Raw genomic sequence first — 16,935 nt, forward strand, 5'->3', positions numbered from 1 at the left:
TCATTCCCCCGTGGCTCACAGCTAAAGGAATCAGTAGCATTTCCTTGTCAGTTCCTGTTTGGCGCGAAGACGTCATTCCGAAACACCACGATAGTTTGCTAATGTTTTCGTCCTGCCGGCGTGAAAACATGACGGAATTACTCGATAAAATAAAAAAACACGTTCCTCCTAAAAAGAAAACGACTTTAACTCCGAGCGACTTGAAGCGTTGCGGTTTAAAAGGTAACTTTTGGACTTCATTTTTAAAGCCAGCTAACTCGTAATGCTGTATACCCAAAATGGAGTTGTTGTTTCTTCCTTCTCAATTTTGCTATTTCGTCTTATAAACAGGGATTCAGTTAAGGTCATATCAGCTTAATGGCGTCCAGTGGCTGACGCAGTGTCTTAAGAACCAACAGGGATGCATTTTAGGAGATGAAATGGGCTTGGGGAAAACTTGCCAAGTTAGTTTAAATATGCTTTTCTATTCATTTTTTTATTAATATTCGCTTGACATTGTTCAATTTTTTCCTTCAGACCATCTCCCTGCTGGTCTACATGTCAGGCGAACTTGATGAAAACGGTCCATTTTTGGTTCTTAGCCCACTTTCTGTCATGGAGAACTGGAGGAGCGAATTGGAACGGTAATGGCATTCAATATAAATTCACTATCAAATTTTAAAATGACATTTTGTTTGTTTTTTCCTTCAGTTTTGCACCAGTTTTGACAGTTTTATGCTACAAGGGAGACAAAGACAGGCGAGCTGAAATTCAAGGAGACACGCCGGACTTCCATGTTCTGCTCACTACGTATGAGGTGTGTTCAGTTAGGTTTGGGTTTGGGTTTTTCTCTTCGTAGGGAGTAAAAAATAGCCTTTTTTCCCAGATTTGCCTCAAAGATGCTTCCTTCCTGAGACGGTGAGTGGCTCCGCTAAAATTCATATATTATTTATAAATCATTATTATTTTTTAAAACTTTTATTGTGAATGGCTAGACGTCCAATCCTATTGAAGTGGGAAGGTTGAACTGTCTTTTATTCTTATCTAACATCCCACTTTAAAAGGTTTATTGGTGGCAAATTTATTGTAATTCACAGCAGAAGTTTGTGTCCTTGAATGTAGAAACTTACTATGCCACCGGAGGGCGCCATTTCACCACTAGAGGTTACAGTTAAGTCATTGCTATTTAAACATGAAGAAACTACATATGTAAAAAAATATATTACTATATTTTGGTGATAAAACGTTGTTACGGCTCTCAAGGTAATCAAATAATCGAGACTATTAATCGATTATAAAAATGAATTGATTACTCATTTTGACTGACTTTGTGACTTTTTTTCAAGCTCTATAAATATAATTTACTCATTATTTTATTTTGTTTTTTGCATATATAATTTAAAAAGGGCGAAAAAAATAGTTTACTTTTCGAAAATTAAATTCAAAAATATGGAATTAAGTGTTTTTTTTCTGTTATTTTTTTAATTAATTATTATGATTATTATTATTTTAATATTCCCATCAGGTGGAAGTGGAAGGTTCTCGTGGTAGATGAGGCTCACCGTCTCAAAAACCAAAACTCCCTTCTGCGCAAAACCCTGACTGAGGTACTCCCCGTTACCATGCCATCTTCTTCATCCTCATCATCTAGGCTTACGACTTCCTCTAAAGTTCTCAGTGGACTTCCGGGTTCTGCTAACCGGCACCCCCATCCAAAACAACCTTCTGGAGCTCTACTCGCTGCTCAGTTTCATCCAACCAGACGTCTTCTCGCCGGATGGCGGCGACGCCTTCGCCCGCTCTTACGCCGATGTTCGAAATCGACCGGCGCTTGGTACGAAAACCAGGTTTATTAAAATTATTTAGTTGTATTTAGATTTTTTTATAAATGAATCAAAGCCCTGAATATTCAGCTTTTTATAGATCTAAAACAATGTTTATTTTAGCTTTTTTTAAATATATTTTTAGATTTTACAAAATGATTATTGAACTAAAAACACAGAAAAAAATGGATAAAAAAATGACAATTATTAATTTAAAAAGGGAAAAATTGGGAAATATAATATACATATATAATAATCATTTAAATTTGATCCTAAAACAGAAAGTCACCACTCATAATTTACTTTCTCGGGCCGCACAAAATGATACGGCGGCCCACATTTGGCCCCCGGGCCGCCATTTTGACACCAGTGTCATAGCAGGTTAAAAGGTATTTATATATACACATATCCACCTTTTAACCTTTTGTATCATGGATATCAGTACCTTGGAATGATAATTTAGTTAAGTGTTTTGTAACCTGAAACGCGTGCATTTTGTAAGAATTCATAAGTAGAGGTACCACTGCACTGTTAAAAATTTGGACTAATTTTGTATTTTGAATAGCCGCCGATCTCCATAGCGTCCTGGAGCCCTTCCTACTCCGCCGGGTCAAGTCAGAGGTGGCGCTAGACCTGCCCAAGAAGACTGAAGTGGTTGTCTATCACGGCATGTCGGCGCTGCAGAAAAAATACTACAAAGCTCTATTAATGAAAGATTTTGGTAGGAAAATGTGACTATTGTTTGGATTTTTCATGTTTTATTGACTTCTTTCAATGTGTTTTAGAGGCTTTTGACAATGAACAGAGCAACAAAACTCGTCTGCTTAATATTCTAATTCAGCTGAGGAAGTGCGTGGATCACCCGTATTTATTCGATGGTGAGGAGAATGGACGCAGACGTCCAATCATTTGGGAAAAATGAGCGGAATGCTAATGTTTTTTTTCCTTGTTCAGGAGTGGAGCCAGAACCCTTTGAGATGGGGGAACATTTGATTGAAGCCAGTGGGAAACTCTGCCTGCTTGATAGCATGTTGGTTTACCTACAACAAGGGTACGTGACTTTGTTCTTTAGCTTAGCCTTAGCGGCTACCTGAAGTTTTTCCAAAATTGTTTGAAAATAGGGCAGATAACTCTATTTTCTTTGTTTAAATATGGTTTCTGTATGAGCACAGATATTCTTAACGTTTTCTTAATGTATACCGGGTCGGATACCACAGATTCCGGAGCCGCATGTGGCTCTTTAGCCTAGGCTTAGTCTTAGCGGCTCCCAGGTGATTTTTTAAAATGTTTGAAAATGGGGGAGAGAAATATAGATATTTTTTAAATATGCTTTCTGTCGGAGGACAAACATTCGGTCGGCAAACATAAGTTCTGGAGCCACATGTGGCTCTTTAGCCTAGCCTTAGCAGCTACCTGAAGCTTTTACAAAATAGTTTGAAATCTTTGTTTGAATATGGTGTCTGTAGGAGGACAATGTTTTCTTGACGTATACCGGGTCGAATACCACAGATTCTGGAGCCGCATGTGGCTCTTTCGGCCAGCCTTATCCTTAGAAATGCCCCCAAATGAGTAGGAATGTTTTCGACTGGTTTTTTTTCTCTAAAACCCTGTTTTGGACTTGCAGGGGCCATCGGGTTTTGCTCTTCTCCCAGATGACCAGAATGCTCGACATCCTTCAGGACTACATGGAGTACCGAGGTTTGATAAAAAAAAAAAAAAAAAGTATAAACTATACGTTCCCGCATTTTTCAAAAACTCCAATTTTTTTTGTAGGTTTCAGCTACGAACGTCTGGACGGCTCGGTCCGTGGCGAAGAACGCAACCTGGCGGTGAAGAACTTTAGCACTCAGGATGTGTTTGTCTTCTTGCTTAGCACCAAAGCAGGTGAATTTTCTTGCTTTTTCAGCAAAAAACATGCGGTGGGTGTATGAGGAAAGACGCAAAAAGTGATGATGGCGGATGATAAGACTTGCGGCAGGATGAAAATAAGGCCATGGTGGCGTGCGAAAGTAGCCACAGGCCAACTCCACTTCCTGTCACTTGCGTGATAGCCTTTAGCCACCCGCGCAACGTCAAAGCTAATGTCAAAAATACAGCCAAGTAGTCCTTGCCAGGGCAGATTTAGGGCGGCATAGCAACAGGTCTTTCCCAGTGGAAAACTTCAAAGTTGAAATAGTCGGACAACTTGGAAAACCTGTTTTTTGGGGTGGTTTGATTTTGTAATTCAGTTTTATTATTAAACTATTTGTCGTTTAGATTCAAAATCTGAATTAAATAGAGATATGGTTAAAAAAGAGAGTGGTTAGTGGATGGGGCACACTGTTTTGGGGTCGTAGGTTCGATCCCGGGTGGGTCCTAACTAGGTGGAGGTTGCATGTTCTCCACGGGCTTGAGTGGGTTTTTTCCGGGTACTCCGGTTTCCTGCCACGTCCCAAAAACATAAATGCTAAGCCAATTGAATGCTATAAATTACAACCAATCACATCCAAGGGGCAATTGAAAGGGTTAAATCAGCCTAGCATGGGATGTGGAAGAAAACTGGAGTACCCAGAGAAAAGCCAAAGGATAACATAGAAACTTTAGGGCCTACTTGTCGATCTCAGAACGATGAGGGCAACGTGCTAGCTAACCAATGCGTGCCCTCCTTTAGTTTATTAGCCTTGTTATAGTATGTAAATGTTTTCATATTCTTTCCAATATTTTTTATAACTATCAACTTTTGTTTAGTTTTTCACTGTTGTGACCGCTTTGCTTGAAAATATTGTCATTTGTGTGTGCGCAGGGGGTGTCGGCATGAACCTGACAAGTGCGGACACGGTGATTTTCATGGATAGCGACTTCAACCCTCAAAATGACCTGCAGGCGGCGGCGCGCTGCCACCGGATTGGTCAGCACAGGTGCCCGCCACAAAATTTGCTTCTACTACATTCCGAAAAACGACAAAAAAATGGAGAATTGTTATTTGGAGACAGCCAATGGGAAGCCAGTAGAGTGCAGGGATATTGTCAAGCAGGATGCAATGCTATCGTGACCATTTCAAAATAAAATAACTAACCTTTACCAGAAACTTAAAATGTAGATAAACATTCTTAAGTAGAAGTAAGCTAACCTTGAATTGTATGTGTTTGGGGGGGCTATCACGTGGGCAGGCCGGTCAAGGTGGTGCGCCTACTGGCCCGGGACACGGTGGAGGACATCATGTACTCTCGCGCCGTCTCCAAGCTGGAGCTGACCAATGCCGTAATGGAGGAGGGACGCTTCTCTCTGCTGGAACGCGCTCAGTCCGCCGCCGCTGGGATGCACGTGAGTGCATAGCATCCGCTATTATATAAAATAATTTATGAATAAATATACATCATGAATTTAATTTGTTTTAAATTCAGTTTTTTTTCCAAAATCTTCTCAATGTAACTTGAAATTTCTATTTTATACTTAGCTCAGCGAGATTTTAAAGTTCGGTGTGGACAAGCTGCTGTCTTCCGACGAGAGCTCCATCCAGGACGTGGAACTGGACAAGATTCTGGGCACCTCCCGTGGCGGTCGCTGGACGGTCGACGCCGACCAAGAAGCGTCCTCCTTGCGAGAAGACGGAGACGACGACGACACGGAATCCGACGGGCAGAGTATGCGAGTTTTGTTCCATGTGCGTATCTGTTTTTTTCAATTTCTTGTCCTACGGCCAGACCACATGTACTGCTTTGAGGGCAAAGACTACAGTAAAGATCCCAGTTCGGAAGACCGGACAAGCTTCAAGCTCATGTTGGAGGACCAGCTCGCCGAGGTCCGGGGATCCCGAGCGGAGGGGCGGAGTCTACGGAACAAAACTGACGTAAGTCGGCCGGCCAGTGAGTCGAGCCGTGGACTACCCTATTTTCCGCACTGCACTTTCAATGAATGGCATATCTATACGGAGTTGTATTAAATTAGTAGTAGTAGTAGTAGTAGTAGGAGTTGTAGTAGCATGAGTAGGAGTTGTAGTAGCATGAGTAGGAGTTGTAGTAGCATTAGTAGGAGTTGTAGTAGCATTAGTAGGAGTTGTAGTAGCATTAGTAGGAGTTGTAGCATCAGTATTAGTGGTAATATAATTAGTAGTAGTAGTTTGGGATTGATTTTGAATATTTTTTTGATTCTGATTAGATAGATTACTACCTGTAGTAGTAGGAGTAGTATAAGTAGTAGTGGTAGTAGTGGGAGTAGCAGTAGTAGTAGTAGTAGTAGTAGTGGTAGTAGTAGTAGTGGTAGTAGTTTGGGATTGATTTTGAATATTTTTTTGATTCTGATTAGATAGATTACTACCTGTAGTAGTAGGAGTAGTATAAGTAGTAGTGGTAGTAGTGGGAGTAGCAGTAGTAGTAGTAGTAGTAGTAGTAGTGGTAGTAGTAGTAGTGGTAGTAGTAGTAGTGGTAGTAGTAGTAGTGGTAGTAATAGTATAAGTAGTAGTTGTAGTAGTAGTAGTATCGGATTGATTTTTTTTATTCTGATTAGATAGATTACTACCTGTAGTAGTAGGAGTAGTATAAGTAGTAGTGGTAGTAGTGGGAGTAGCAGTAGTAGTAGTAGTAGTAGTGGTAGTAGTAGTAGTGGTAGTAGTAGTAGTGGTGGTAATAGTATAAGTAGTAGTGGTAGTAGTAGTAGTGGTGGTAATAGTATAAGTAGTAGTTGTAGTAGTAGTAGTATCGGATTGATTTTTTTTATTCTGATTAGATAGATTACTACCAGTAGTAGTAGTAGTAGTTGGTAGTATTTTTAATTATTGGAGTCTTGTAGTTGTGCTTAGTGTATAAAATATGTTATGTTTGGCAGGCGTCGCTGGCGACGGCGCTCCGTTTCCCGACGAGAAAGCGTCGTCCTCTGACAGAGGCGGAGCTAGAGCTCCGGCGCCGGAAACGGCAGGAGGCGGCGGCCAAGCGGGCCAAATACGACCAGGATGCTAAGAAGAGGCAAGAGGAACACAAGTACAAGAAAAAGTCAGTCAATCACTCTTTACACTCATCTTGACTTTATCATGTTTCCTATTGGTGGATACACGTAAACACATATACACATATATACATATAAACCAAAATGTGGGTGTGTTTCTGAGCAGGATGGCGTTGTGGGCGTCGAGCAGCTACCACTCCTGCTGCCTGAAACTCACCGACAGTGAAGATGATGATGATGATGATGACAAAGAAGAAGAAGAGGAGGAGGAGGAAGACGACACCACCGAGTCGGACAGCCGCGCCATCCATTACGTTTTGGGAGATGTGACGCATCCTCACGCCGCACGTGGGGACGCCATCATCGTTCACTGCGTGGGTACGTTGTTGCTAACTGTTAGCATACCGCTAGTATTTGTTGACTTTTTGATTTTGATGCACTTTGCGAAAGGGTGACCTTGTGACCCCTACTTTGCCACCGCAAATGGGGTGGGAGATTATTATTAAAATGTCAAAAATCATTTTTTTTTTCCTTCCTTTTAATTTGAAGGACCCTACAGGTAACTTCATGTAAATTTTGCATCATTTCTTTGCCATTTTTGGGGTATTTTATGGTTAAATTGTTTCAATTTAGCTGTATTTTATTTCTTTTTTTTTTCACTTTTTCTGCTCACGTTTAGACGATTCAGGCCGCTGGGGCAAAGGAGGCTTGTTCACGGCGTTGGAGGTGCGGTCCGACGAACCTCGGCGGCGCTACGAGTTGGCGGGAAAGATGGAAGGTCAGACAAATTTTGAAAAAAACAATCATGACAAGAAGTTGGGTGACTTTGGACTTCTTTTTATTTTTTTGGGCAGATCTGGATCTGGGAGGCGTGCTGTTTTTTCCCATCGACGACAAGCAATCCCGAGCGGACGGCAAGGATCACGTAGGTCACTTCTTGCCGCCATCGAGCCATCCAGTGCAAGTCGGGATTTGAACGTGGTGTTGGCATTGGCGCAGTTGGCCCTGGTGGTGGCGCAGCAGCGGGACAAAGGCAACAAGTTGTCCGCCATCTTTCTGACGGCGCTGGACCAAGGACTCCGCAAGATTTACGCCGTCGCCAGACGCAGAAAAGGTGAACATGGGTTTGTTTTATTTTGAAAGGATTTTTATTTATTAAATGTATTTTTTTTTTTAAATAAATCCCAAAATAACAAGAATAAATGACAAAAATGAAAATAATAAATCAAAATACCTATCTATATATTACACTAGTAAAAATAAAATCTATATTACACTAATAACAAAAATATAATAAAATATTGGCTATTTTTTAATAAAATTTCTTTTTAGTTAATTATTTTTATTATTTTTTAAATAATGAAATGTATCCGATTTGTCCCCAAAATGTCAGGCCACCGTCAAGCCGCCGGCGCCGTACTTTTCTCGACGGTTGGACCCGCCGGACGAGATGCGCCGGCGCATTCCGCGGCTTTAGCTGGAATGCCCGCTGACGTTCCGCTAGGAAATTCCGAAAGCTAACCACCACTTTGTTCGTTTTTTTCTCTCGTTGTTGTTGTTGTCGTCGGCCATGTTTGTCGTCGCCGCCCACCCCAGCCGGCGTGCACCTCCCCCGCATCGGCCACGCCACCGAGGGCTTCAACTGGTACGGCACGGAGCGCCTCATCCGGAAACATTTGGCTTCCAGGGGCGTCCCCACCTTCGTGTATCCTCATTGGCTGATAAAATGGCCGCCCTGCAACGGTAAGTTTGAATATTTAGGGGTGTCGGAGTTACCCAGAAAAGCATGACGGAGCGTTTCCTCTCTCGTAAATTGCACTTTGAAAGCCTTGTGTGGGGGGCGGACCCGTCGGCTCGCAGTTCCGAGGTCGTGGGTTCGATTCCCAGGTTCGGTTCCCATTGTGTGGAGGTTGCATTTTCACCCTGGGCTTGCGTGGGTTTTTTCTGGGGATGTTTTTTTTCTCCCTAGATCCCAAAAATATGCCTGCTAGGCTACTTGGATGCTAACATGGTTGTTTGTGTCCTTGTGCTCTGTGATTGGCTGGCCAGGAGTGTTTCCTGCCTGGTGTTTGTAGTCAGTGGGGACAGGCTCCAGCACCCCCCGCCCCTTTTACATAAGTATTTTTTTGTCTGATGATAACGCCAAGCACAGTTTGTTAGTCATCCTAATTATGATATAATCTCTTAACTGCACCTGTTTTTGTTTTTTTCAAGTTGAGTCAATTGGCAAGGCACACCAAGTTTGTTCATAGCTGAAATTTTGCTATATGTAACTTGCGTTTAACTTTGAAAAACCTGCACCACTTGTTCGTCAAGTCCCCACTTTACAATCTTTTTTTTTCTTTCTTCCCGTTTATGCAACTTCAATCCGGCTTTTGCCTTTTTCAACCCCAACATTTTTTCTTATTTTGTACAAATTTTGAAAAGAAAAAAAATGCTAAAAACGGCAAAATGACCTCAACTTGGCGGCCAGATATTATCACCATCGCGGTACCAAAAACAAGGTCGCCAACACCCCGGCTGAGTGCGAGGGGGCGGGCCCTTCCGCTTCCGGCCCCGCAGATGACCAGGAAGGGGCGGGTCTCTCCACTTCCAGTCCCGCAGATAACCGGGAAGGGGAGGGGCCTTCGACTTGCGGCGGCCCCCCGTGGGGCTCCGGCGAGCTGCCGTCTTTCATGAGGGGTGTCCACGTCTTTTTCTACAACCTGGCCGGGACGGACAGAAAAAAATTGTCTCGTTACCTCATCACATATCCTTTGCAAAGAAGTGCTAAGAAAAGACACTAACATCTATATTTGATTTGAATTCAATTGATTTGTATTGAATTCCGTTGAGTTGAATTCAAATGATCTGAATTCAATTCAGTTGAGTTGTATTGAATTTATTTGAATTGAATTCAGTTGAGTTGAATTGAATTTAGTTGAATTGAATTCAGGTGACTTGAATTGATTTGAATTTAGGTGACTTGAATTGAATTCGGTTGAGGGGAATTGAATTAAATTCAACCACATTCAATTCAATGGCATTCAACTCAATTGAATCCAATTCAATTGAATTCAGCCCAGCCCAAGAGGATGAAGTCTCCTTAGCCTCCCTTCACTTATGACGGCGACGAAGAGAAAGTGATGAGCGGCGAGGTCACCCACGTCGTCGCCGAGGACCGCTCGCAGGTGAGCCGCCCCATCGCCCCACTCGTGACCCAGGCCCATTTCCGGGACTCACCCACTTTTGCGGCGTGCCAAAACAGGAACTGCGAGAACTGACCGAGCGCTACGACGGCGTGGTGGCGGTCCGCAAGGCCTGGTTGGAGGCCTGCTTTTCCCAACTGAGGAAAGTGGACAGCAAGCACTTTAAATATCAATTTGTCTAATATTTGGACGTCATGTTTGTTTTTTTGCCAATCCATTTTATCACTAATAAATGACCTTTTTGTCATTGTTTTGTTGTGTATTTTACTGGCATGGTGAGTGTTTTTTTTCTATAGGTGGACCGGTGGACAAGTGGTTGATGTGTGCGCCTCGCAGTTCTGGGGTCGAGGGTTTGATTCCAAAGGAGGTTGTCGCTGTGTGGAGTTTGAAATGTTTTTCTTGGGCTTCTCTGGGTTTTCTCTGGGTGCCCACATCCCCAAAACAAGCATGCTATGCTAATTGGATGCTAAATTGCCCATAGTCCCCCTTGCCAGTCAGTTGAGATAGGCTCCAGCACCCCCAACAGCCCTTGTGAGGAGACAAATGAATGAATTCATAGACAATTTTGTTTGTAAACAAACAGATGCTAATTACAACTTTGTGTGTTTTAGGCGACTACAAAAAATGAACTGTTCAATTTCAAAGTAAACTAAAAAAAATAGGCCATATGAATTGAAATGGATTTTCCACATTGTCTATGACTGACAACACCAACTCTCGAGGTATTATATACACAATACAAGCTCATTAAAAATAAATCAGGTGTCAAGTTTATTAAAACAGGTTGCATTACCGCTAATTCTTTTTTTTTTCTTTCTTCTTCTTTTAAGCACCTGTTCCGGTCCACGTGTTGTGTAAACCTCAGACAATGCGTGAGTGGCAGGCGTTACCAGACTGAAATCCAAAAAAAAAACCACACGACTTTTCAGTTGACGACAGCCAACGCACACCCAAGAAAGACAAGTCAAGTTGTGAGCAAACATCTCCCATGTCAACCGGAGACTAGGAACCACGATCCGGGGCGTCTTCTTCTTCGTAGCCGCCGAGCGAGCTTCTTTTCCGGCCAGGAGCGTTGGCTGTCCCCGGTAAGGATTCGCAACACAAAAACGGGCTGGAACCACGGTAAAACATTTTTTTCTTTCTTTCTGTGTTTTAATTCATCATTCAGCTTGTTCCGCGCGTTTAAGATGGGTTAAAAACACGTAAAAAAAAAAGAGGGGAAAACGTATTAAACGCTTCGGGGGGTCTTCTTCATAGTAGCCGCCGAGTGAGCTCGTTTTCCGGCGAGGTGCGTTTGGGTGTCCCCGGTAAGAATTCGTAACACAAACACGAGTTGGAAGGACGATAAAACATTTTTCTCTGTGTTTTAATTCAACTTTCAGCCTGTTCCGCACGTTTAAAACGGGTTAATAACACGTAAAATATGAGGAAAAAAAACGTAATGACGCCCCGGGGCGTCTTCTTCCTAGTAGCCGCCTACCGAGCTCGTTTTCCGGCTAGGTGCGTTTGGGTGTCCCGGTGCGGATTAACCACACAAACACGGACTGGCTGGAAGGACGATAAACCATGTTTAATGTGTTTTAAGTCATCATTTAGCTTGTTCTGTGCATATTAAACAAGTTAAAATAAGTAAAAAAAATAAGTGGAATCCCCAACTTTTATATTTTTAATCAAGAAACCACCAGAATGCGTTAAGCTAGTTCACCATAGGAAAATTCAAGCAAAAAACGTGACAATTGAGGCCACCTACTTCACCGCAAATGTCATTTTAAATGTCATTGAAGGAAAGTTTAAACGGGAAAGGAAAAAAACAATGTTATTGAGGTTAATGATAACTTGTGTAATTCCAATCCAACACCTTGAAGTGTTAGTTTTATAAGCGATGCCATACGTGAGCCAAGTGAGTCAATTTGAAATATACCAAGACATTTTGTCGGTGGATGGACGAGTTTTTCGAGATATGACACGTCCCTGGCAACTGGGTTCGAAACAACCTGCCATTGACGGCCATAGACGTCCAATTCACATGATCCAAAATCATCTGACAGGTTCTGTTGTGTGTCCAAATGCAGTGTAAGAAGACACATGGATGCGGAAGGGCTGAAGGATGCTACCAGCTTGCAAAACTCTCAATAGGTGAGTCGCGTTGGGGAATTTCCATTTTCCGCTTTCACTTTCATATGACAAAAGTTGGATTCATTCAATTACAGTCAATTTCAGCCTAAAAGATGTAACTTTCCTGTTTTACATTGAATTGAATTTTAATTTATATTGTGGTAAGGTTTTTTTTGTGGAGAATTGAATTGGAATTCATTGAATTAAAATGAATTGAAATGAATTGAAATGAATTGGAAGTACTTTAAATGAATTGAATTGAAATGAACGGAATTGAAATCAATTGAATTGAAAGGAATTGAAAATAATTGAAATCAATTGAGAGAAATTGAAAGGATTGAAATTACATGGGTTGAATTGAATTTAATCGAAAAGGAAATAATTGAATTTCATTGAATTCAATTTCATTTCATTGAAATGGATTGAAAACATTATGGCTTGTTAAATGCTGTCAAAACATGTTGTTTTCAAAGCTCTCTAAACGGACGCGCGCCGGAATCCAATCCGACAGCGACCCCTGGCTTCCCGATCAACTCCAACACGCCCCAAGAAGACGATGAGACCATGAGCGCCAGCGCCGCCCACGAGCCCGACTCGCCCCCCTTCTACGAGCGCTCCGTCTCTTCTGGCTCCTCCCCCGACACGGGCTGCTACCCCCCCGCGCCCTTCCCCAGCCTGGCGGACGGCGGCTGGCCCCCTTCGGGGCTCTCCGGCGAACCCTCCGGATGCTCGGGGGGTGCCGAAGAGCCCTGGCGCTGCGGTAGTGGCGGCGGCTTCCGCTCGGAAGGCGACTTGAGCTTGGAGCCACCGTGCTCGCTCCGCTCCGAGCCGCTCGGCCCGTGCTGCTGTACTACTCCGCCTCTCTACTGGCCCAGGGGGGGCGGGGCCAAGGCGCCGTGGATTCGAGACCAAGCCCTGCAATACTGTGAGTGTCCACTAGGGTCGTTCAGATGTGTTCTGACTGTCGTTTTTTCCCCAAAAAAAGACTTATGTTTCTGTCATTTTTTGTACCAGGATGTGATTCGATACCAAAAAAAAAAATCTCCAAGCCAGCTCGCTATGCTACACCGCTAGTTTTTTAATGCGATATTACAAGATTAATCCGATTTTGTTTGTATATTTTTCCGTAGGTGACTGCAAACCTCCTTGGGGCCGATTCCCTCCCTCGTAAGTTCCCCAAATATTTCTCCCATCAGCGTGTCATTAGCCGCTAAACTCATATCCCATGCTAGCATCTTTCACCGCTAAGCTAATACCCCAACGCTAGCTGCTTTAGGTCAGGTTACAACTTTATTTCATCCTGTATTCTTGGTTGCAGTAGCAAGACATACATAAGACACACAAGACATTGTAGACCTAGTTAAAAAAACTGGAGCCACACACTTAAGACACCAGTGTATATTATTAATAATGTTCAGTATATTTTATGTGTCCACCAGGGGCCGAAGTGCAGTCCCAGTTGAGAAGATGTCTTCGAGGCCTAGCATGTCCTTGTCCCTGGAGCAAAGTGAGTACTCCAAATATTCCATTGGATGGAAAATTGTTGTTTTGCTTTTTTTTTTTAAAGAAAATGATTATTTTAATTTTTTGACAGGGCGGGTGTTTGTCACGTACGAGGCGGATGACGAAGCTCACGTCAACGAAATCATCCAATTTGTGGCCTTGCTTCGACACAATGGCTTTGATACGCATGTAAGACAATGGAGGATGACGAGTAGAATGGATATCAAGGGTGTCACACTCGGGTTGGTTCGCGGGCCGCAATAACGTCAACTCCATTTTATGTGGGCCGGACCATTTTAGATATATTATTTAGATTTGTTTTTTATAATTGGATTAAAAGAACTGGATTAAAATCCCTGAATATTCCGTTTTTTATAGATCTAAAACAATGTTAATTTGAGTTTTTTTAATATATTTTTAGATTTTACAAAATGATTTTTGAACTAAAAATACAGAAAAATGGATTAAAAATGACATATATTGATTTAACAGGGGGAAAAATGAGGAAATATACATCTATACTTTTCATTTGAATTTGGTCCTAAAACAGTAAAACGGCACTCATCATTGACTTTCCTGGGCCGCACAAAATGATGTGGCGGGACACATTTGGCCCCCGGGCCACCACTTTGACACCTGTGATGTATATAATTATAATAAAAATGTGCAATATTATTATTATGATGTTGATGTTGGGTGTCTTTTTCAGATCGATCTCTTCGAGCAGCAGTTTCGCAGCATCAGTAAGATTGACTTCATGGAGCGCTACCTCAGCGAGGTAAAACGTTTTATTTTGAAATGACAATCTGTCCCCATCAAACTAATCAAAAGTTGTTTTGATTGTTTGTTGACCGCAATATCGTCCAAATCCATTCTTTTGAGTCTCTTAATTGTAAATATTCTCTTGATTTAGTTTTATTTTTTTGCACGTGCTTTATTTTGGCGGGGCCCAATGCGTCCCCCCGGACCTTAACTTTGACACCCACCTCCGCAGAAGGAATACCTGATCATCATCATCATCAGCCCAAAATACCATGAGACAGTCACTGCCTCGCACGTCAGCCCAGAAAACGACGAGAGGACCTGCAATACCATCTATATCCACAAACAGGTGCCTTTTTACCGCTTTTAACGTCATTTTCATCCCAAAATCTTTTCACATAACGTCAGGGATTTGATCCTAAAACAGAAAGTCATGTGGGCCCATTTTAGATATAATATTTAGATATTTTTTTTATAAATGGATTCAAAGAAGTGAATTAAAATCCTTGAATATTCATTTTTTATAGATCTAAAACAATGTTAATTCTAGCTTTTTTAAATATATTTTTAGATTTTACAAAATGATTTTTGAACAAAAAAAAAACTGAAAAAATAGATTTAAAAAATGACAATATTGATTTAAAAAGGGAAAATCAGGAAATTTAATATCCATCTGTACTTTATTTTCCTAAAACAGAAAGTCGGCACTCATGGTTAACTCTCCCGGGCCACATTTGGCCCGCGGGCCGCCACTTTGACACCCGTGCATAACGCCATCGTCATTTCTTTCAGCTCCAGAATGAGTTCATCCAGAACGGCAGCAAGAATTTCCGATTCATTCCCATCCTCTTCCCCGGCGCCAAAAAGGTACGAAAGATAACCCTGGAGATTTTGAGAAAAAAAAATCCCCAAAACAATCGCTAACCTTTGACCTTTTTTTGGCAGAGTCACGTTCCCAACTGGCTATTAAACACCCACGTTTACGGATGGCCGCGCGACCGTGACGACATCCTGCGGCGGCTCATGAGGGTGGAGAAGTACAACCCGCCGCCCATCGGCGAACTGCCCACCATCGTGTCCATCCCCATATGAGCTTCATCCTCCAGACCACCAGGTGGCGTCCACCTTTTTCTTTGGACGCTTTTGCCACGTCGGGTGAGAAAAATTCCGCCGGGTTCGCCGAGGATGTCGTGACGGAGAATGTGAGAGTTTTTGGGCTTGCGAAGTCGGGGTGTTGCTGATAATTGGGGGGCGGAGTTTGTGGAAAGTGGATGAGACCCCTGTTTTGCAACAGTCTGGTTTCGCAAACCACGGAAAAAACACCATTATCTGAATGTTGGACATTTCTTCGACTTAAAAATGAAAAGACATTTACAGCTTTTATCGAAATCTTGAGGGACCAACATTTTATTTTCATTAAAAAAAGAAATGTGAAACTCATGGTGGTGTCCTACTTAATTTTTCATTTAAATGACAGCTGCAACTCTTTCACAGCTAATTGCAAACAATCCTTAATATGTCATTTTTTTTGGGTAGAAAACAACATAGGTACCTATTTGTATTTTTTTTTAAAAAGACATGTCTTTGTTCGTAAAAAAATGACATAGTATAGTAATAGTATTTTTCTTTTTAAATCGAAAATTGCTATTAATTTTCTATATTGTATGTCCTTCCTTGAGGTTAAAGTGGCGCAGAGGTTAGTTAACTGGACTCCTGTGTGGGAGACCTTGGTTCGAATCCCGGCTGAGACACTTTTTCACTTAGTCATTTCTGTGGACTTCTTGTCAAGACACTCAAATGATTACATAGAAAAGTGTAGTCCACTTGGTGGCGCAGAGGTTAGTGCACAGGACTCCCGTGTGGGAGACCTGGGTTCGATTCCCGCTGTCGCCCTTTGGCTGATCACCGAACCAAGTAGTCTGGAAAATGGAACAAGAAGAAAGAAAAAAAAAAGAAAAACTTTTGAATTTTTATTAAACACTTAGTCATACTTTTCAGCAAAAGGTTATATTCCGAACTGCCTTCGGCAGTTCGGAAGACACTTGATGGACCTGTATGTGCGAAAGGCGTTCTCGGGTCGGCCTTCGGCCGACCCTCGACCGCTTGCTTGGTCAGTGAACCGCCGACACCGGGAAGCGAACTCACGTTCTCTCGGTGCAAAGGCGAGTGTGCAACCCACAACACCAACTCGTGCCCCACTTATACTAGGGTGTTGAAACGTTTTATCCAAGGAAATGGGGTGAAACACTTAGTCATTTTTTGGACAAAATGCTTCATCCACCACTGAACACTTATACACTTAAACACTTAAACACTTAAACACTTAAACACTTAGAAATTTTAACTTATTCTTTGAACTGAATAATATTGGGAAAATCTTTGCCTGCACTGGGGTTTGAACCAACAACCACAGATGTGGTAGACTGATGACTTAACCACTGGGCCACCACCCAGTGAGAGAAAGTGGTAGTACTTATAGTTTTACCTCTTTCATTTACCTGAAACACTTAGTCATTTTTTTGACTAAATGTTTAATCCACCACTGAACACTTATACACTTAAACACTTAAACACTTAGACATTTTAACTTATTCTTTGAACTGAATAATATTGGGAAAATCTTTGCCTGCACTTGGGTTTGAACC

At 42.1% G+C, this 16,935-nt stretch overlaps 2 protein-coding genes across 3 annotated transcripts; both read left to right on the plus strand.

Annotated features, from left to right (window-relative positions):
* Window positions 1–63: 63 nt before the first annotated feature.
* On the plus strand, window positions 64–11,026 carry chd1l (chromodomain helicase DNA binding protein 1-like). 2 transcript variants are annotated; one of them, XM_077717628.1, is made up of 25 exons: window positions 64–222; window positions 331–443; window positions 517–623; window positions 691–796; window positions 866–897; window positions 1,505–1,586; window positions 1,651–1,813; window positions 2,368–2,523; window positions 2,588–2,680; window positions 2,757–2,853; window positions 3,427–3,500; window positions 3,576–3,686; window positions 4,585–4,699; window positions 4,952–5,105; window positions 5,239–5,425; window positions 5,486–5,631; window positions 6,606–6,769; window positions 6,889–7,100; window positions 7,402–7,500; window positions 7,577–7,647; window positions 7,722–7,836; window positions 8,319–8,427; window positions 9,196–9,467; window positions 9,819–9,892; window positions 9,970–10,466. In XM_077717628.1, the coding sequence occupies exons 1-25, from the start codon at window positions 102–104 to the stop codon at window positions 10,090–10,092; spliced, it is 3,096 nt and encodes a 1,031-aa protein (XP_077573754.1). In that variant the 5' UTR covers window positions 64–101; the 3' UTR covers window positions 10,093–10,466. The 2 variants fall into 2 exon arrangements, 1 of the variants encoding a protein (XP_077573754.1); XR_013326466.1 differs by lacking the exons at window positions 64–222; window positions 331–443; window positions 517–623; ... (2 more) ...; window positions 1,505–1,586; window positions 1,651–1,813 and adding an exon at window positions 10,741–11,026 and having other exon boundaries at window positions 2,373–2,523; window positions 9,970–10,632.
* Window positions 11,027–11,179: 153 nt separating this feature from the next.
* On the plus strand, window positions 11,180–15,730 carry traf3ip2l (TRAF3 interacting protein 2-like). Its single transcript, XM_077717629.1, has 10 exons — window positions 11,180–11,217; window positions 11,983–12,046; window positions 12,499–12,950; window positions 13,156–13,192; window positions 13,465–13,532; window positions 13,620–13,717; window positions 14,238–14,306; window positions 14,523–14,639; window positions 15,083–15,157; window positions 15,236–15,730. The coding sequence occupies exons 2-10, from the start codon at window positions 12,018–12,020 to the stop codon at window positions 15,380–15,382; spliced, it is 1,092 nt and encodes a 363-aa protein (XP_077573755.1). The 5' UTR covers window positions 11,180–11,217; window positions 11,983–12,017; the 3' UTR covers window positions 15,383–15,730.
* Window positions 15,731–16,935: the final 1,205 nt, after the last annotated feature.

This window comes from Stigmatopora nigra, chromosome 5 (assembly GCF_051989575.1).
Source record: "Stigmatopora nigra isolate UIUO_SnigA chromosome 5, RoL_Snig_1.1, whole genome shotgun sequence".
In the NCBI taxonomy this organism is placed as follows: Eukaryota; Metazoa; Chordata; class Actinopteri; order Syngnathiformes; family Syngnathidae; genus Stigmatopora; species Stigmatopora nigra.